A 22,108-nucleotide genomic window follows, 5' to 3' on the forward strand; every position below is an offset into this window, starting at 1 on the left:
TTTATTCATTAAAAAAAACCTATGTCACATTATTGGCTTTTTTTTTTCTTTTTTTTTTTTTTGGTTATAAGCGGAGTTGTTGGATTCCAGATTTTCCAATCTCTTTTCTGTATTTTGACGCTAACAAAACTACAAGCTCCAAGGCAAAATGAATTATCGGCAACACACTCATGATTATGATTTTTGATGTTGACTGTGACAGACATAAAGATGATGTGTTTCCATTAATCATGGTTCAAAAAGCTAAGGACAAGTATAAGCTAACGTACCGGTGTCTTGCTCATAGTAGATCATGTAGGAAGGTTCCTACATCTTTCCTATTTCCTCATAATGCGATAAGCTAAGCTCTAAACTATAACATCATTTGTAGTGATTATCTGCAACTATTTTGTTCCATTGTTGCCTCAACACAAAAACATAGGCTCCCATATGTGTCAACCTCTTTTCATAACAAAGTGGACATCTACGTACGTGGCTTTAATGAAATTTTGACCAAGTTTTGGGTCACCACATATGATGCATATTAAAACTTGGGGATAAAAGAGAGGAACAAAAAAAAAAAAAAAAAAAAAAAAAAAAGGCTAAAAATATTATTAGCATTATCATATACAAGTCAAACTAAGCCAAGTATTATAAGTTTAGAATTACACATTTAAATTTATTTTGACCAAGAGCCAAACTCATGCTTGTCAATAAACTAGATTATATATTCAACCTTAATTTATTTTATTCTTAGACAAACTCAAATTAATTTGTTCACGAGTTATTTGATTAATTTATTCTTTTTCCATATATAATAAACAATATAACTAAATTTTTTTATCCATTAACAAATCTAAACTAATAATTAATAAACCATTTATAGTTGAAATTATATTATTTAAATTAGTCAAAATGATTTTCATTTATAAACCTATAAAATTAGATTTACCAACCTTGTATTTTTTTTTTATATTATACATAATTTTCATTAATAAACTTATAATTTCTATTAATAAATTATAAATTCTAATTTGATATGCTTAGTAACTTATTTACAAATTTACACAATTCGACATCAAGTTTATATAATTATAATTTAATGTTTAAACACACACGCGCGCGTGTATATATATATATATATATATTGAGTCTTATACTCACAAGCTTATTCACTAATACATTATTATGTTTGAACCTAACTCGTTTGCTATATAAACGAACATAAACAAGTTTACTAAAGTCAAGTTCAGGTGGTTCATAAACAACTCAATTTATTTCCATACCTAATTACATACTAGTATTACTATAAAAATATTTACAAAATGATGTGACAATGCAATATGATTAGTGTCAGTCCAACAATATAATAAATAAAAATCTAAAATATTTTTTGTGATTCGTTTTGTGTGGTAAAAATTTGTAAAAGAGACACAAAAGTTTATTTACTATTGCCGAGTCTTGTAGCTCACTTGAATCTTGATCAAATGTAATTATGTATGATGCTAGTTATGGGAGTTCTTTATTCGTATTCAAAATTTTACTTTGACCACTTTGTAATTAATGAACACCACTTGTCTAGAATCAATTATTTGGAAGGAGGTGAAAGCTGTAAAAAAATGCTAGAAGAATGCTTTTAGATTATTTTCATTGCTTCTCATGACAGTTTTTGAAGTACTCCATACGCCAAGGTGACACACACTGTAATTGGTGGTTTTCATAACTATAGAAGTGTTAATCCCCAATGTGAACAGGTATACCTAATGTTAATATTTGTCTTTATTGGGTGGTAAATATATTATAAATAAAAGTAGAAAGAGAGAGAGAGATGCCAATCCTAAAGACCGTGTTAAGAAAACCTAGATGAAAGCTAGAGCTCTAATGAGAGACAAAGCATTGAAAAAAAAATGCATATAATAAAAACTGTCTGCTACAGACGAATCTATAGCCGGCTAACCGAATGGCTCTCTCAGCAAACTTCTAAAGACTTTTCTTCCTCACAACTTCTACACTCTAACACTCATAGGTAATGCCTATGTCGTTTCTTTGTCTCTTCTCTCATACCCTCCTCCCCTCTTCTTCTCTATAAGAACCTCTTGATTTTCTTTCTCATATCCTCCTCAAAAAAAAATTAAACAACTCTTTTGTTTTTTGAAAAATTTTCACCATGGAATACAATTGCCAAGAAGACTCAAAGAGCTCAAGTGAAGAAAGTGATCGATCTGTGCAAAATGATGATATGGGCACTGGCAGATCCTATGAGTGTGTGTATTGCAAGAGAGGGTTCACTACAGCACAAGCCTTGGGTGGTCACATGAATATTCATAGGAAGGATAGAGTCAAAACAAGGCCTAGTTCAGTTCCTTCAGTCTCAAGCAAAGCTGATGAAAACTATGTGAATCTTAGATCATACACATCAATTCAAAGCTATCCACCACATTATAATTCTACAGTTCCTGAGGTACAAGTAAGTTCTCAAGTAACTTTTCCGGTATCTGCATGGCATATGAGACCCCCACATACACAACATACTGATCATGTACAAAATAATCCACTGCATCCAAATCTGTTTGAAGAGGACTGGCGAAGAAGTCTAAGCTTGCAAGTTGGACCAACCCATGTAGTAGTGGAACATGATAGAGAGAAAAGAAGAGAAGATGGCAGTGAAGAAGATGATGAATTGGACTTGGAGCTTCGACTTGGTCATTATCCATAGTATTTTATTGAGATTCGATAAAGAGCTTTTATGGAGTATATTATATCTTGCGTTGTACAGCTCTGGAATATACCTTACATATATTTCAGAATTTTCATTCCTTGGAAAATGGGGGAGAAGTTATTAATCGTATTTCTCCTATGTTACTATGTGATTTGGGGCTTACCATTTTGGCAATTGATTGGAAGGCATGCAAGGAGGTGCAAAAAAATATTCCCACTTGGATTTCAAGCCGAAATTATGCAAGTACTCTTTTTCCTAGCCATAAATATTATATCCAAGGTACTGTTTTTCCTTCATAATGTTAATGCCCTAAATTAATTTAGGGTTCTACATATATAAGATGTTCTTATATATATAAGTCTTCTCTCTACCACCCTTCTTTTTTTCTTTTTTCTTTTCTTGTTGTCTTAATTATTCCTTTTTCCCTAATACATGTTTTTCTTATGTCAAGCTAAATAATACTTGTATACAGTTTCATGCCTAATGGATTGAAATCTTTCATGATCTCGAACGAGTTACACTTACTAGAGTACTATTGTTAGTTTATTACCATTTTTAGCAAGAAATTATTGGGCTTACTTGAATTACTTGTCAGCTATTTTCCCATGTTATATTCAATGATCTTCTAGAAAACTTAGCTTCATATATAGCATAAGAAACGGGGCTAATGCTAACTTGAAGATCAATCCGCCAAGGAAGCCTATATATAATTCTTTGCTCATGTCTAAAAATGTGAACTAAATCGATTCTCTGTGAAAATTCAAACTATTTGTGACAAGCTTCATGAGCATTAACTTAATTAGTCTCGAAAACAATTCCTTTAAATGGATGCATTTATGTTGTCAGTTCTCTAGTACAAACTGTTTGGTGATTCATTATATATGGTCACTTCTCTTTCAAAAGAGGAACCCATTGTATATATGTGTGTGTGTGTGTGAGTGTGTGACTGCATGCTTATGGACATTAATTCCTGGGTTTGAAACTAAAATATTTATAGGGATAATTTTAGATCTAACTCTACTTACAAATTAAATTTAATAATAGGATTACCACTAAAAGAGCTTCTTCTTTTTAACAGTCTTGAAAACCCTTTAATGGTATCCAGACTCCAGAGCCTAAGATCAATTAATACGGCATGCATTTGTATTGCTCTCTACTGGGATTTCATTGTCATTGTCTTGTGTTCCCTTATTAAAAGTATTATTCATCTTTCAAAAGCCTATGAATTCATGGAAATTAAAGTCTTCACAGAAGCTAACTCCCTTTGATTTTTTTAAACCTAAATGTAATTCAGAGCTTTAGTACCACTAGGTAATACATGTGCATCTTTCGGCATTTTTCTTTTTCAGGGCTTCTATGAGTGTGGAAAGATAACTAGCTGTAATTTGTAAACCCACACAGTCAATGGAAATGAATGTTGTGAAAACCAGGGTAAAAAGACACTCTCACGGTGTCAAAAGGCATGCCTCATGGCTCATGGGATAAACCAGTGGACATGCATGCACCTTGAATTCTTGTGTCTTGAAAGCATGCCAATTGAAAGGTATGATTTCATGGAAGTCGTAGTTAGTTCTCTTCAACCAATGGACAAGACTCTTAAATTAAGGGATCGAAAGGGTGCAAACAAAGATATCTAGGGATCATTCCATGACTATTTTGCACTAAATTGAGTGTGTTTGGGAGTTTAAAAATGAGTGCTTCCAAATTAATGCATGAATTAAGAGAGAATGAAATCAAATAGAGGGTTATTTTAATTTTCATTGCTTGGATGTTTAAGCCAAATAAATGAATGAAAGAAAGAAAGAAACGCGTGACTTGACTATCATATATGATCATACTTTTTTTTTTTTTTGTATCTTTTATAAGTTGAAAGATAAAAATAGACATTTTACTCATTTAATAAGGGGAATCTTTGAATTCTACACAATTTAGACTCAGGCATGCATATAAAACAATTGCATTTTATCATTTCCTTTCTTTTATATAATCTTTGGAAGGGTGAAAATTGGGAGAATGGAATGAAAGAAAATGGTGGAAATTCATCATTCCCCAATTTGGAAGCCTTTTAAAGTCAAATGGGTGAATGGTGTCCAGCTTCATTACCCTATCAACATTCTGTTCAGTGGGTAAAATACTGGGTTCTATTCATTAATTGAAATCACATATCTTTTTTTGTTTGGTGAGGGGAGGGGGGGTGGGTTTGAAGAGGTAAATTTTGGTAAAAGATATTGTTCAATTTGAATATTCAAGTGTGAGTAGTATGATTTTTTTAAAAAAAATTTAAATTCAATAATTATAACATAGGGGGGAAATTTGAACCCTGAATTTCATGAACACATAGGGAGGTGTCAATCAATTGAGTTACAAAACTCTTAGCACATGTAAGTAGTGTAATTAGTTGAGTAGTGAAGTCCCATATTGGATGGTAATGATAAGAATAAGTGACTAATATAAGGCATAAACTAATTGGCTTAAGCTTTTGGATAAAGGGGTGTTCCTATAAATTATATTATTATCAACACATGAATTAGAATCTCTCCAATGTGTGTTACCTTCCCAACAAGGCGTGAGTAACTCCCAAAGTTGTGTGGAAAAACTCTCATGTTCACATTACTCATAGTTGAGTAAATGGCACTTTATTGGTAATGGCAATGTATAACACTTGGATTTGGATCCTTAACAAAAAGCCTTTTGTTCAAGGTGATTAACCAAAGTGCTATAATTAACTTAGTAAAAGACTCACACATAAAGAAAGAGATTTGTTTGAATGTTTATGTGTGACTAGTGTGGTTAGTTGAGTAATGAAATCCTGTCAATGTGTTATCTCCCCAACTGAAACAAATAAAAGAGAAGTACAAAATGGTCAATTTTTTTCTATTCCTCTCTTTATCTAAAACATTCAAACAAAAGAAGGAGCATATGATTTTATTCTTTCCTTTTCATTTCATTCCCATTTAGTTTGTTCTTCCTCTATTTTTTTCTTCTTTTTTAGGGTAAAGTGCATTTTCGTAATTTCATCTCTTAAATATGAAGCATGTGCAATTTTGGTTCTTCAATTTTCAAGTGTTCTATTTTAGCCTTTCAAATTTTAGAAGTGCATCAATTTATTTCTGCTGTCAACTTCCTTTCCAAATTTTGCAATGCGGCTAACAGTTAGCTAATGTAGATGCCCCTTAGGATGGAAAGCTGATCGCATAACTAAATTGTTACACTTGCAAAACTAAAAGAACTTAACACTAAAAAATATTGAGTAACTAAAATCGTGTATGCCCCCAAAATTGAGGAAAGAAAAATGCAATTTACTGTTTAAAAAAATAAATAAATGACCCAACACTCTTTTGAACAAAACTCATAAACATGGGAATTATGGAAATTCATCATTCCTTTTCATTATATTCCTCTAAAAATCCTCAAACACACACAAAAGAGGTTAGAAAATTTAGGACTTCTTATTCAAAATTGTTTTTAGATTCATGAGTATATATATTCTTGTGTCGAATAGATATCACAATTGATAGACAAATTAATGAAGGATTTTTTTTTTATCTATCCACATCATTTACGTATGAAATATGAAATATTGGTACTCAAGTAGATTAGGCGATGCTAAAACTGGCAGTTATATATAATTCTAAAGAAAAGTGTCGTTATAATTATTTTGTAAGTGTTGAGTCCTATATAAAGTATGGAGAAAGATATTGACATACATGGTTTGCTTAATATCTTTTTTTAAGAATTCTTTGCTCAATACCTAATGGCGTAGAACTTCTCAATTATATTGGCATCAAGACCTTACAACATGTACAGGATTTCTCTTACTGATCACAAGTGATATCAGATGGTTGCACAAATTTCTGTGTCCAACAAGTGCATAAGATGTATTGTCCATAGTATAGCATTTGCAATCAAGCATAAAAATGCCCCATTGAGAAATATGTAAAATTTTTAATGATAGTTATTTTATTTAACCTATGTTTACACCAGCTTTACTAATTTCTTATTTATTCAAATTTGTTTTTCCCTTTTGGACAAGGTAAGGACCAAAAAAAAAAAAGATCAAATGTCTAATTAAATGAAATAGAACATTGAAAAGCCTGTAAAATCAAGGATGACAAATCTTACAGTGGAGTCCAGCAAGTTGCAGTTGAAGCTCACGTTCAATATATCTTGAATTTGTCTAACTATATATAATTAATGGAGGAAGTTCGGCAAAGATTAATTTTCGTTTGCAGTTAATTTTTTGTAAAATCAAGGCTTCTCTGCTTGATGTTTTTACAACGCTCAGCTGTTTTTATAGCCTCACCATTTTCAAACATGACAAGGAAAACAGTCCAATTCCATCAAGCTCATGAAATTAATACAGATTATAAATTGATCGGCTTCCCAACTACCTAGCACACACTACTAAAATGGCTAGCATCCTTATCTACTTTGTTAAGGGGGTGAGGCTTAGGTCCGGTGCAACTGGGCACGGGACCCAAACCTCACCCTTGTTAAGGTGGCATGGTATGGTCTTGTTTATCTACTCTATAGACAAGATTAGAAAATTAATTTAATTGTATCAAATTGGTATTATATTCTTCTCAAAAAAATAAATTAGTATTGTGTATACAAGGCACCCTTTTCTTTCTTTATTATAAACTACTAGTTGCTAACCCATGTTATGCACGAGAACCTACCTATTTGTAAGGTAGATTAAAATAATTTTATAAAAAATTTAAGAAACTACACTATTGTATGATCTACTCTTGTATGACTTCAACTTGTGTTACAATTTGATGAAAAAGTCATTGTTTGAACGTGTAATGACTTACAAAAAATTTGTCAAACAATTTCAGATACTGCAAAAAAAAAACTCAAAAATTTAGATATTAAAACTTCTAAAAGACCAAAAAATATTAAAGAATCAGATGATTCAATGTTTAGAAATTATTGAAACAAAACAAAATATATATAACTAAACAATAGAGAAATATAAGAGAAAGATGGTTACATTCGAAAGAATAATTTCAATTATTGCAAGCTTTTTTATCTTGTAAAAAACGGTTAAAGAGAGTTTGGTGGTTTGATCATGTACGAAAATTACTTTTTAAAAAATACATGAAAAACCATAAAATATATATATATATATATATATATTTATATATTTTTTTTAACAAATTAAAGAATAAGAAAATAACATAAGAAAAGCCCATACCTCTACTCGATTTAATATATATATATATATATATATTGGAGTTTGCTTTGCTTTTATAGTGTTCATGATTAATTTCGCAAATTTGGAGATAAATTATCAATGTTTGAGTTTGAGTTTAAATTAGACTTGTTAGAGAGATAGAGTTTCACTCCTTATTAAGTTTGGATTAAACAAAAATAATTTTGTTTTAAAAAAAATGGTAATGATAAGTTTGAGTTTAAATTAGACTTGTTAAAAAGATATATTTTCACTATTCGTTAAGTTTGGACTAAACAAAAATATTTTTTTTTAAATAAACTGATAATTTTATTTAAATATTGTGCTGGCATGGAAAATTGTGAGAATTTCAAAGACTTCGGTAATTATAATGATGAGTTTGAGTTTAAGTTGAACTTGTTAAAGAGATAGAGTTTCACTCTTTGTTAAGTTTGAACTAAACAAAAATAATTTTATTTAAATATTGTGCTAATGTGAAAAATTTGAGAGTTTCAAAGGTTTCGGTTATATATATATATATAGATGAATATGAAATTATTATTAATTGAAGAATGTATAAAGTAAGGGAAATGCTAACAAATGTCCTTAGGGTAATCTTTTTTTTTTTTTTTGAAAAAAGAAAATAAAAGCAATTCATATTTTTACAGATTTTTCAATTTCCCATAAAAGTGGTATCAAAACTTTCCTAAAATAGATTGTTAACAATTACTCTAAGGGCACCTGTTAGCATAACTCATAAAGTAATATACATTATCTATGACTTTAACAATACGTTATATTTCAATCAAGGCCATTTAAATTGGACATAACTTGTGTCCAGTGCATTAATATATTGGACACATTAAAATACGGACACGTGTCCATGAGCTTTACTTATTGAGAAAGTACGTATATCATATTTCGGTAATACCAACTTAGCATCTATTTTGGTATTTTTTACCCAATAAATGAGTGACACTTATTTCAAAAAACCATATCAGACTACTCCAATAAATTAATCACAATTTTCTATACTATCGGGAAGATAAACTAATCATTTATTGGAGTGATCTGATGTGATTTTTTGAAACATGTGTCACTCATTTATTGAGTAAGAAATACCAAAACAAATGCTGAATTAATATTACCGAAACATGGTATATTACTATAGATTCTCCTGCCCATCTAAATTATTTCAAGCTCTGTGCGCATAACTGAACAGTTGCATGTAGAGCCTAGCATAATTTTGTGAGCGTATCTCAATCGGAAGTGAGAGTTGAAGCAAATAAATATGTTTGTTCTACTTTTTACGAAACTCTCAACTCAAGGATCGAGGACGTATAAAATGACATGCATGAGAGCTATAATTTAAATCATTTGCAAGCTGCGTGCAAATGAGTGAAAGGTGGCCGTGGCCAAAACCTAGAGCAAAGTTCAAGCCTATATATGGTATGTCTCCATCAAAAGAAAAAGTTAATTAAACCAGCTAATTATATATGTGTTCTTCTAAGTTTCAAGCTAACTATTACATATTAGACTCTTATAATAAATGAACCAATTTTATAAACAATTTGAACTTGGATTGTTTTGGAAAAAACAAATCCAACCTAGATTTAGGGGAAAAAAAAAAAACTTTTTTATATTCATTTCACTAGCAAACAAGTCAAAATTAAGCACAAGTTTAGACTTTAACATTAGACATGTCAAGCTTACATATAATAATGTGTTTATGAAGTGGATTCCAATTAGTTCTAACTAGTAAAATCTCTGATAGTTGTATAAAAGATCTGAAGTTCAATCCTTGTCTGAACCAAAAACTAATTAGTGTCTTGGTCTGATGATAGAGAGCTATCATCAAGAACGGACATCATAAGTTGAAACTCTCTAAAAATATATATATAATGTGTTTATGAACAAGTTTAATATGAATATATATATGTGTACAATTTTTAATGATAATTATACTTGGCCCCTTAAAAAATTTATAAAAAAAAACCCCAACAATAGAGAGTAGGCATTCCATTTCTGTCATGCATGCACCATGAGATCGAGTGTGTCTGGGTATGTATTGTTTTTGACTTTTTGTAAACTTCAAAATATATTTGTTAATTATTTGGTTTTAATCAAACAACTTGTGTTGTTAATTAAGTTGTTTGACTTTGTTTGTTCATTATTTGAGACTTCAAGGTTAAAAGTTTGGATCTTTTTCTTCCTTATTGGCAATGCTAAATAGCATAATTAGTTGCTGCTTTAGAATTTTCCTAGTTGATACTATATTAATACTAAATAAATACATTATGCCACATCACGATTAGTTTATTGTCTCATTAATTTGCAAACTTTAAATATAATTGGTTACAACTTTAGCATTTTCTATTTAATATTTTGTTAATACGAACTAAATACTAGCTTACATTTAAAAAATTTCATATATAATTTGGTTCATAAAGTCTTGGCTCCATCCCTGAAGCTATGCTTTTAGCCGAGGCTAAACCTAAGCTTTCTTTTTCTTTTTCTTTTTTATTGTTCTTCTTTAAATATTCGAACCTAAGCTAATTAACGAAAGGGAGAGAACACTGTCCAGGATATAAGAGCAGGTAAGATAGATTACAGCAAAAAGCCTTGACCTTGTCTTGGAATAACGGTTATACAGCATTTGTCATGCCATGCATGCATGCTTGCACATCATATATAACTGTGGACTTTTTTTTTTTTTTTTGGGTGCGTGTGTGTGGTAAATGCACATTAATACTAAAAGTACACAAAATAATTGTGGACTTAGTCCTTAAACGATTGAAAAACTCATTTTATGGAGCGGTTGCATGGATTTTTATCATGAGCCTTTGACTATGTTTTTCTCATTTGTCTTCATTAGTCCTCAAGCGCCGGGCTGAGTACGGATCAAAAACCAGGCTTGGACCCATTATGATCAAAATAAATGTTTTAATACAAATAATTTTCTTTCCCTTATAAAATGGGGTCATGGCTCATGTTAACGGATATTTTAGGAGTTTTTTTAGGACAATTGTTTTTTTTTTTTCAATTTTTTATGGAACTTAGGACATTTTTTTTTTTTTTCAATTTTTGATGGACCTTAGGACAATTTTTTTTTTTTTTTTCAATTTTTGATGGACTCTAAGACAACCGTTAATAAAACATTTTAGAAAAATGTTAACACACTTTTATGAAAAATATAAAAAAATGCATAAATTTATTTATTTTTTCATAAAAATTTTCAAAAATTATTTCATAAACCAACACTTTTAAAATATCGGTTAACTTTTACCTATAAAATATTGAAAAAAAAAATTGTGACTATTACGTTTTGTGAATATTAATGATACGTTGAGAGATGTCAATGTCCATATGCTTTCGGAGGAGAATTTTATAATCACGTGATTTATGCGTCATTGGAACATATTTTTGTCAATAACGTTAATCTCTATAAGTATTTTAAAATCCAAAACCATATCAACAAGCACCAGTGGTCTAGTGGTAGAATAGTACCCTGCCACGGTACAGACCCGGGTTCGATTCCCGGCTGGTGCATTGCAATTTTTTGAAACTTAGGGGTATTTGGTATATGTGTTTTGTTATTTAAAAATATGTGTGAAAATACGTGATGGTGAAAAAGTACATAGAAATGCGTGTAATGTACCCGGGTTTGATTCCCCGGTGAATTTATTTATCATATTGCAATTTTTTGAAACTTAGGAAGTGTTTGGTATATGTGTTTTATTATTTGAAAATATGTGTGAAAATACATGTGGATGAAAAAGTATATAGAAATGCATGTAATATTGTTTAAAAACTGAAAATGTGTGTTAAACACCCCTTTAATGTTTAAGAATTAGTTTCAAAAAAAAAAAAAAATGTTTAAGAATTATTTTTGTTCTTGGTTATAAACTTAGATTTCTCCACCAATGAATAAATTATACTAAGAGCTATTTTAGAACCCAAGCCACCCAAAAGCCACTCTATCCGGGTTTGTAAGCCTAAAAAAAATTGCAACCTATGAATGGTAAAGTTGTAAAAAAAAATTAGTTTAATGTTGTAATTGTGTGTAAAGAGAAAAAGTGAGTAAGAGGAAAAAGAGAGAGTAGTACTTTATATTATTTTATTATGTAGTTTATATTATTTTATTGAGTTGTATGTAAAAATAAAAACTATGATGTAAAGTGAGTTGTAAAATGAATTGGTAAAATAGATAAAATGTATTTGAGGATGCAAAATAAGTTTTTTTTTTGGCATACCCAAATGCTAATGCTCTAAGTAATTGGTTGTAGGGTATAACTTAGATTTCTCCGCCAATAGATAAATTATTTATAGTAGGCTTGTTAGTTTTTTTGGTTTTCTCTTTTAATTTGAAAAATATATATAATAGTAAGTAATTAGTCGTAGCCAACTCATTTTTTTTAAATTACTACTCTATTATGCGAAGCAATAATCAATGCAGTTTGTTGGGTCTCAGAGAAATTCTGCCACATGAAGTGGACCCATGTCAAGAAGGAAACTCTCAGACGCATTAGGAGTAAGGACTTTATTGAGCAATGAGAATGACTGATCAAGATTTTCCCAGATGTCTACGATTAAGATGTAATTGCTAAGTAGACTTGGGACATTTGTCACGCAGAGCCAGTAAATAACAAAGCACAGCAGCTGGTCTGTTCTCCATGTATTATTTTCTATCTTCTTGGACTTGGACCCTTTCCAAGTGTCAGGGAGATATCAACTATTACATTTCGATACAAATATCGAACAGGGATGAACTGATGGATCCAGATTCCATTCCAATTTGTCCTACTTCCTGACTTTGGTCTTAAGGAAGGTTTTGCCAAGAATTCCACCAGGTTGCAATATCTATATTGCAACTTTCAATTGCTCCAATCAATAAACCCAAAAATACCTCCGAGTTCTGGCAAGTCAAATATAATGTTAACCTTTTCACTTATTTGCTTATGTGTAGCAGGTTTTCGAAGTCTTTTTTAACCAAAAGCAAATCCAAAATCCAATAACACATGCTAGTCAAAAACTCAAATTTTTGACTTAGGGACTTATGCATCATGTTCATCACTTAAGGCAAGAGGAGAAACACAGTTTTTCCTCTCATTTCTAGTTTTTTTTAAAAGGCAAAGTCTTTGATATTTGATTTCTCCACAAAGTCATATAGCAGTAGGTTTTGGAGCTCTTTTGCTCAAATCAAGGATTTCAAACAAAGGAGCAGCCACATCATAACTGTGAATGTACTGGTAAAAAAAAAAACAGGTTCTAGAGAGGCAGAACAAACGAATTCCACCCTCCAGAATCACTATAATACCAAGGACAATTCTACCAAGCCAAAGCTTGAAGAGCCTACTAATTTTGTCAGCTACTCATTTCACAATAATCAGAAAGGTTCACTCAACTTTGTAGATGAGCATGTTATGGTAATTGGTAACAGTAAAAGATTAAAACCATTGTCAATTCCGATCAAAACATGCAAGAGAAGAAACAAAGAAGATGTAGAAAGATTATGATGCAAACACATATTAACTGCTAACCATCCCATTGGTTCAAGACACATTTGATACATGAAAATATCTTTACATGGACATGCCAGAATATCTTACAGGCAGGAAGTAACATTGATCACAGCAATAAAGTGAAAATGAGTCTTCCCAGTTCTAACATAAAGCTAGAAGCTTGTATCAAATCCATCACAGATCAATTACCTAGTGAGATAGTATATGACAAGGAAAATGCCATCACAGATCGATTACCTAGTGAGATAGTATATGACAAGGAAAATGACAACAAATGATGCCACAAGTGTAAACATTCTCCGGCTTGACTTGGTCTCAAATACCTAAAATGTAAAATAAGCTCATCAGAACAGCCATGAAGCAACAGGTGTTTATCCTAACATAAATTGACCATATTGAAAAGACCACAAAGGAGAAGAAAAAATGATAAACTGTAGAGAGATTGGTATTTATTGGAATAGGAAGATGTTATTTATTTTAATTACCGTCTTGAAACGATCCATGGTTCCAGACAAGACTCCCCTTGATGAATCCATATCGTTGCCCTGAAGGAAAGAATGTCAAATCATACACAGAGAAAGAGCGAGACTAGAAATAGAAAAATCAAAGTGAAGATGGACCTACAAATGCCACACACATACCATTCTGTCCAGCATTCGATTATGACTTTCCACCTCTTCATTTATATCACCTGACAACTGAAAGTAACACGCATTAAAATCGAATGTCTGTTTCTCAAAACATGCATTAAAACTTGCTTGGCTGATATTCAAGCTTACAAAGCAAGAAATCTATAGGACCCAAGAATGTATAGAGTTAAACATTGTTCTGTTAATTCTCACTTAAGCTTCAATTCTAAATAGTTGCTGGAGATTTAAAAATTACAGACGTTCAGTAAGATATTGAAGTCAACGAATGGAGAAGGCATCCTCCAATAATAGTTTAAGAGCATCCTGAGACTATCTAGAAGAGTAATTTTTTTTGGAAGATGCTCCATTTGGTTTAATGCAAAGATTGAGGACCACCACCAAATATTTTTGGAGTTACAAGAACAATTCCATTTTAGCCCCCGTTCCATCTCCTCATAAACAGACTGAAAGAAACAACAAAAAGCTCTAGTCCATTCTTTGACCATATAACAAAGCACATGCAGGCCAGTCAGGAACTCCCACAACTACACTCAGATAATTCAGCTTAAGGGCCAATAAAAACTTACTCTCTTCAGCAAAATGACTCTATCTTGCAATCCATCTACTGCTCTTTCATTATCATGCTCATCAATTTCATGGGAGGAGTAAGATGACGAGGCCCTGATGCCACCCTCCTCAATTCCATCAAAAAGAGCGGCTTTATTGTTTCGGTAGTCTCTGCACACAAATGGATCTTATCATCAGGGCCAAAATGAACAGATGATATACTTCAACTATATAAGTTTCCTTATATGGAAAAAATCAATAGAGATCAGAAATTCGCTAGGAGGAAAATATATAAAAAGTACCCATTTACTCAGCACTTTGAGATACTACAAAATTGTATTGAGATCCATGTAGCACGAATTCATCTATCAGAGAGCCATAACTATTTCGTATTCACCAAGCACCAATACTTCTCATTGAATATGTTATTAAATATTATTAAAAGTCCTAAGAAGTTTTAAGGAAACATGTCCTCTAGAAAACCGACGCTCTTGGAGATGTATCAAACAAACCTTGAACACCCTGATACACGCTGTTTTTTCACATACGAGAATATAAACAACCAAAGTAAAAGCAAAATAGGGTTTACGCTTACAATATACATTTGACCCTTTTGGTGCCAGTAATGCCTTATATCTTGACATATACCAAATTTTGAGAGAGACAGAGACAGAGACAGCATAGTTTGGAGTATGAACCATATATTTGTGATCGTATAATGATAGTCCAGATTTATATTATGAATTCAACGTTAAAAGGCATTATCCAATACAATTCATGTAGCACAGCATTTAAAGTAACCTTCGAGTTAAATTTGAGAATATATTGTGATACAAATTGATTAAAAAAAATCAATTTCTAGGATTTCTTTCGCTTTTTTTTTTTTTTGGTTAAGTTGCACAAAAATGGATCCTGAACCTAAGACCTCATCCCCACTCATATTTCTAGAACTAAATGCCCTGAGCATTATATAATTGAAGTATTAATCGAATAATAATATACAGCTGGCCCAGTATTAGAGAGAAAAAAATGAATGATATAGTTGATGGATCATCAACATGAGTTTGATCATACAATATATTTGTGTATAAGCCAACAATGTATGCTACCTTTAAAATTAACAGTTGATTTTTTTGCAAAACTTATAAGCATTGTTTAAAATTTCAAATAGAATCATTCTTGTGACTTTCTGTTCACTGTTCTATTTTTTTATATTTCATCAGGGACTTCATGTCTATTATAAGACTAAGTCTTGAAAAATCCTGAGAAAGGCATCTGCAACTTGACCAACCTCAGTGGGCTAAGGAGAAATTGGATTCATTTTTGCTAGGTAATTTTAAGGAATCAGTATCCCAACATAAAACTAAAATATTGAGCTCTTGCCCATTTCCTCAATGTCAAGGACCTTGATGTTCAGGTCCCATGCTTCTAACATGTTTAGAACACAGTTCATTTGACTACCATTAGTGCTAAAATATTTTCTACGAAAAAGTCACTCATCCATCAACAAGTGACCGTCTAGTTGGAAAATTTTGCTTGTGAATGGCCAACAGAACTTAATTCATATCACTAAAGCCACTATACCTTTAAGAAGCAGCCTATCATCCCCAGAGAATATTCTTCTCCATACACTCAAGATATATTTTGATGGTGATGACTGCAGCCTTTAGCATGCTCTATGGAATTTCGAAAAACATATAAATGGAAAACATAGGAAAAGTTTAGACATCTGCCTACCTATGTTTTCGGTGGACTTTAGGATAGGAAAAGTTATGACCTTGGGGTTAGTCATGGTGAGGACGGCTTTAGGTTTTGTATATTGAGTTATTTGAGTGTACTGACTGATGACTCTTTCTTGTACAAGTAGCATTATAACTCATAAACTAAAGTAGTGAACCAAAGACCTAATAAAACCCAAATAAAGACTAACTTGACTCAAATAAATAAAGACATGAAAATTAGAATCTCTTAGAAAATTTTAGACTTTACTCAACTACCAATACACCCTTACTGGCAGTAGTTGTAGAAAATTAGAAACCTGTAAAATTAAAAACAACTTAAAAACTAGAAACCAATATCAAGGCCTTTTTGACAATATCAATGCCACCGAATCAGTTGAGCTGTCAAACCCCAATAAAAAAACACGACAATGCCACCTGCACCATTTCGCTTGCATCCCTAGGTCCACCACGGAAGACGATATAGAGAGAGAGAGAGAGAGAGAGCGAGAGAGGTGTGGTTTTGTTACTTTTGTAGTTACCATGCATTGAAGAGAGAGAGGCAGGGTTCATAGTGGCCAAGTGGAGCTCAGAAGGCTGGCAGATGGGTATGGAGATTTAATGATTTGGGTTGTTTGGCTACAAGGAAAAGTTAGATCTGTTTAAGTGAGACATGTTTGTGCTGCGGTTTGATAGCTCAGCTTATGAGTTGCCATCAATTTTTATTTTATTCTTTTTTCAATTATTAGAGGGATTGCATAATCACCCATTGCAGTCAATATGCTCCCATAAACAAGCTGAGAAAGTACCCACCTAGATCATAATGACACCATGTCGGTAAACATGTGATTTAACAAGCCTACCCAACACCAACAACATCTGGATGGAATTACCTAAACTATTTAACATCGCGGTCTATACTCTAAACTAAACACCAATCAAGCAACTGAAATTTCATCGAACTCTATCAATAAGCTCTTTTTAAGTGGGTATCTAGAGATCTTAAGAGTACCTAACTAATCCCCCGATTGTGCAGCCCCCATTCCCACACACCGGGTAATTACCAAGCAGAAACCTCATGGATCACACGAGGCCTAAGAATCACCACACCAATCCCTTCGGGTTTATTGTTAATAGTAATACTATTCGGAAACAAACAAGTGAACAACTAACAGAATTTCACCAAAATAATCCTACAATCAGCATAAAAAAGTAATCCAATCGCTGAATTAGTTTTCTAAGTCATAATAATGCTCTGAAGATAATAACTCCAAAACCCTAAGAGCTAAGATTGATAATAGTAAAAGACAAGACAACCAAGAAAAGCAAAATACACAAACCAGAAAACCATAGAAAGCCAATCCAATTGAAAAACCACACTGATCGCTGTTTGCGTTTCAAGGACTAAACAAAGATAACATTTCCACGTGATCACACACACAAATACTTTGTACAGACATGAAAAATCTAAGCAGATGATCAGATCTATTATGCATAAACCTTACTTAATCAGATTAATAATAAAGAGTTAGAAATAGAAATAGAGCTAACCTTCTGGCATTCATGGTTGAGACTTTACAGTTAGAGAGAGAGAAAAAAAAAAGGGATCACAGTTTCTATGGCCGACTCTTTCTGTTTCTTTGAATACTCGTAACGGAGTTATTCGATCTCGTAATTTCTGTTATAGAGAGAGAGAGAGAGAGAGAGAGAGAGGGAGAGAGAAATTCAGATCTGAATTTTTTTGAAGAGTTTTGGGAGGGTAGATTCATATAAGTATAACTAGAGTCTAGAGATATACATCATTACGTTTCAATTGGACTGACACGTCACGGGGTAAATATGTATGTATTGCGTTTGCGGCTATAGGGTAGATTCGGGAAATGGAATTTTTGATAGGTGGGTCCCACAGGAAGAGTAAAGCTGTTGCTGGTTTTTCGCTTGAGGTCCTAATCCCTGTTTGTTTATATTAGCACACAGTAATTTAAATTTAAATAAAATAAAAATGGAAAGAATTTAACGAATGCAAAGAAAAATAAATAAAAACTGATGATGTTACAAAAAATGCCAAATCCTAAGTTCGTCTATATGGCTTGTCCCAAGGACATGATGATGACATATGGCTTGTCCCAAGGTAAGGATAATGACATATGGCTTGTTTGTCCAAGGTAAGCTTGACCGTCCACAACATCAGTTGGACGAGCTTCACTCGTCCTGAACATGTTGCGGCTGTTCCTGTTTTCCTGTCAAGCCACAAACCACCCCCCCAATCAACAGTTATAAAAGTCAGACCCTGAAAACGTAACTGCCTTGGTGGTTAAGGAAGTTAACTCCGAATCTTCTGAACTCTACAACGGTAGGAGAAGGTAACTGCCTCTGGCAAGCAGTATATAAGTGTTCTTCTACGAGAAGGTAATTCATTGAGACATTATTTTTTCCATACAACTTGGAATTCTAAGAATACTGACTTTACCATTGGAGGATTCTTGGCCGGTCTCCTCTGACATTATGTTCATCTTTTCAAGATATTCCAAAGCAACATAGATCAACGCTCGAAACATTCAGCCTTACTAATTTCCTTGTGTTCATCAAAAACAATTAATTGTTTTTCATAGTTGCACCGCACACCACCTCAGAATCACCTTCAAATTCAAAAGAAGATATACCCAACTCAATAGTAAATTTTGCAACTCTTCTTGCAGCTAATGCCTCCAGCAGTTCCACTAAGCCCGAGTAGGTGATTTTTTCGGATAATGCAGCAATCACCTCTCCCCTAGCATCTCGAACTTCAACCCTGATACCTGTCTCCCCCGATTCAGTGAACATTGCACCATCATAATTTGTTTTATACATTGCACTCGCAGGGGGTCTCCATTTTATATTTCCCATGGATGGCTTTGTTGTGGTCTTCAAAATCTTTAACTGAAAATCTGAGAGGTATGTTCTTGTCGCTTCAAAAAAAATTTCCGTGGCCAACCCCTTCTCTTTCAACCTTAAATGGTTCCTATGGTTTCAAATAAACCAAGCCACCACCGCAAACAACTCTAAATTGTGAATTCACTGCCCAACCAAGTGAATTAGCTCTTGTACATCTCGAACACAAGGATGTTCAATTCAAATCCAGCTGAAACAGGGGGTCCAAATGTAATGAAGCATCTCGCAACCCCAAATAGCATGGAATGTATTCTCCTGAACCGTGAGACATGCACTGCATTTTGCATCATCTAGGATCTTTCTCTTCTTCAAATTTTCCTTTGTAGGTAATGTGTTTGAACAGACTCGCCATAGGGAAATTTTTATTTTATTCGGAATGCAGAGCTTCCAAATACGTTTCCAGAACTGTTCCTGTGTCTGAGCTTGATGCAGCACTAATGTTTTCAACCTAACAAAGAAGCTGATAACCTGTTTTAACCGAGTACTCACCATTTTTGCAGGCCGGCCACATTAGACAATTGTTCTAATTAGTCCAACACAGTGGGATGGCTTTGATACGGTTTGCCTCAAAACTCAAGAAGTTTTGATGCAGCAAGTTCTGGTCCCAAGTCCTTGTGTCTGAATTGATAAGGGCAGCTACGAGGGCTCCTTGTAGAGTAGGCACATGTGGAGAAACAATTTTAGCAGACCCTTTCCTTGGCAGCCAGTTATCATTGTAAATATCTATACTTTTTTCGTCCCCTAGTCTCCACTGCATACCCATCAAAATCATCTTTCGGGCTTTAAGGATGCTTTGCCAAGTGTAGGAACCCTTGGCTGCTGAAGCTTCAAAAATCGACCCTGTAGGAAAATATTTTTGCTTTGAAAACCCGAAAAAACAAGGAGTTTTGGTCCTTCAGTAATCTCCAAACCTGTTTCGCCAACATTGCATCATTAAATTTCCCCAAATATTTGAAACCCAACCCACCTTCAAATTTTCCTTTGTTCACCCTTTTGCCCCTAAAATAATTTTTGGATTAACGCTTCTATCTCATCACAAAGGTCCATAGGTAATTTGAAACAGCTTATGGCAAATGTGGGAATCGCTTGCATCACCGCTTTGAGCAAAATCTCTCTACCCACTTGGGACAAAAGCTTCTCTTTCTAATCATGGAGTTTACACCACACTCTTTCTTTTATATGGTTAAGGCTTTTTTTTCCTCCCCACCACAACTAGTAAGCCAAGGTATTTTTTGTATTCTTTCACCTCAAGTACTTCTAAATAATTGGAGATTAAGGCGTTTGTTTCTTTATTCACTGCCTTGCTGAAAAAGATGGTTGTCTTCTCACGGTTAAGCTATTGGCCTAAGGCTTTTTTATACAAAAATAGAATATTTTGAACTACTTGTAAATCTGACAAAGAAGCTCTGCAAAATAACAGGCTATCATTTGCAAAAAATAAATGTGAGATTTTTGGACCCCTTTTGCATAAAGAGAAGCCCCTTCCTATTCAACCCTTCCAAGCATAACAAGAAAATATAAGGAGACAAAGGGTCCATTTGCCTTAGTCCTCTTGATGGCCTGATATCTCCCATAAGCTCTCCATTCACCAAAATTGAGTATGACATTGTGCTAATTGACAGTTTTTTATATTTTTCATAAAAGTTGTATCAATTTTTTTTATAAAATAGTTTACTAACAATTGACTTGTGGTTAATGTAGGTGCTCAAGAATTTTTGCCTTTGGCTTTGGCTTTGGCTTGATTGCCTTGCCTTGCCTTGGCATGAATTCTTGAGCACCTACAATAAAAGGATCTTTGTAGCTCAAGAATTTTTGCCTTTAGCTTTGGCTTTGGCTTTGGCTTGATTGCCTTGCCTTGCCTTGGCATGAATTCTTGTTGTCCCACATTGGAAAGATCTCTTTCCTCTTCATGCCTATGGCTTTGGCTTGATTGCCTTACCTTGCCTTGGCATGAATTCTTGTTGTCCCACATTGGAAAGATCTCTTTCCTCTTCATGCCTATGCCTTATAAGGCATGAAGAGGAAAGAGATCTTTCCAATGTGGGACAACAAGAATTCATGCCAAGGCAAGGCAAGGCAATCAAGCCAAAGCCAAAGCCAAAGGCAAAAATTCTTGAGCACCTACAATAAAAGGATCAATATTACTCAATTAAAATAAATGAGTAATGTTACAACCAAAAACTATTTTACAACATTTTTACAAAATGTTGATATGACCAACTTTTTATTGGTTTTCATTTATGTATACCATTAATGTTACTTTTTCATTTATCAATAATCACTCACCACAACAATTTGTAAAAAAAATTGCAAAAAGTTTGTATCTTTAGCATTACTCAAAATAAATAGGATAAATTATCAAGTTTGTCCTTATCTTTTAAGTGTGTAATGTCAATTTGGTCTTTAACATTTTTGGTGTTAGTATTAATTTATGCTATGTTTGGAAGTTTAGAGGGAGATGAGAGTAGATGAGAGGAGAGTAGTGGAGAGGAGAGTAGAGGGGAATAGTTATCCTCCACCTTGTTTAGATGTTTTTAAAATAAAGTAAGGGGGAGGGGAATAATTAGGGTATATTTGGTAATTGTTTTTTCTCTTTATTTTCTGTTTTCAAAAACAATTTTTTATTTTTGAGACTAAAAAACTTGTTTGGCAACTAAAAATAGACAGAAAATAAAAATTGTTCTTAAAACTCAATTTGTGAAGGAAACTGAAGCAAAAGACTGTTTTCAGTTTCTAATTTTTAAAAATCAATGAAAACATGCATTTAATTTAATGAATTTGTCTTATTTAATGAGTTAGCATTAGAGTTCAAATCTTAGTAACAACATATTTTAGTATTTTTTTTTCAAAAAACTATCTTTTTAATTTCA

At 32.8% G+C, this 22,108-nt stretch overlaps 2 protein-coding genes and 1 non-coding gene across 3 annotated transcripts; 2 read left to right on the top strand and 1 right to left on the bottom strand.

Annotated features, from left to right (window-relative positions):
- The first annotated feature begins 1,896 nt into the window (after positions 1-1,896).
- Positions 1,897-3,182, top strand: LOC126698365 (transcriptional regulator SUPERMAN-like). The gene has a single exon (XM_050395534.1). The coding sequence runs from the start codon at positions 2,147-2,149 to the stop codon at positions 2,693-2,695; it is 549 nt and encodes a 182-aa protein (XP_050251491.1). The 5' UTR covers positions 1,897-2,146; the 3' UTR covers positions 2,696-3,182.
- An 8,167-nt stretch (positions 3,183-11,349) lies between these two features.
- TRNAG-GCC (transfer RNA glycine (anticodon GCC)) lies at positions 11,350-11,420 on the top strand. Its single transcript has one exon. It is a non-coding gene; the product is annotated as a tRNA-Gly (tRNA).
- A 1,951-nt stretch (positions 11,421-13,371) lies between these two features.
- LOC126698366 (bet1-like SNARE 1-1) lies at positions 13,372-18,080 on the bottom strand. Its single transcript, XM_050395535.1, has 5 exons — positions 17,859-18,080; positions 14,610-14,760; positions 14,035-14,091; positions 13,879-13,938; positions 13,372-13,716 (listed from the first exon to the last, which is right to left on the bottom strand). The coding sequence occupies exons 1-5, from the start codon at positions 17,870-17,872 to the stop codon at positions 13,627-13,629; spliced, it is 372 nt and encodes a 123-aa protein (XP_050251492.1). The 5' UTR covers positions 17,873-18,080; the 3' UTR covers positions 13,372-13,626.
- Positions 18,081-22,108: the final 4,028 nt, after the last annotated feature.

This window comes from Quercus robur, chromosome 9 (assembly GCF_932294415.1).
Source record: "Quercus robur chromosome 9, dhQueRobu3.1, whole genome shotgun sequence".
Classification (NCBI taxonomy): domain Eukaryota; kingdom Viridiplantae; phylum Streptophyta; class Magnoliopsida; order Fagales; family Fagaceae; genus Quercus; species Quercus robur.

What these genes read in the sequence shown, in the direction of transcription:
- LOC126698365 (XM_050395534.1), top strand. Translation starts at nt 2,147, where the DNA reads ATGGAATACAATTGCCAAGAAGACTCAAAGAGCTCAAGTGAAGAAAGT.
- LOC126698366 (XM_050395535.1), bottom strand. An exon ending in GAGTCATTTTGCTGAAGAGA is followed by an intron (nt 14,092 to 14,609) that starts GTAAGTTTTTAT and finishes TGTTACTTTCAG; the next exon opens with TTGTCAGGTGATATAAATGA. An exon ending in CCATGGATCGTTTCAAGACG is followed by an intron (nt 13,717 to 13,878) that starts GTAATTAAAATA and finishes TTTACATTTTAG; the next exon opens with GTATTTGAGACCAAGTCAAG.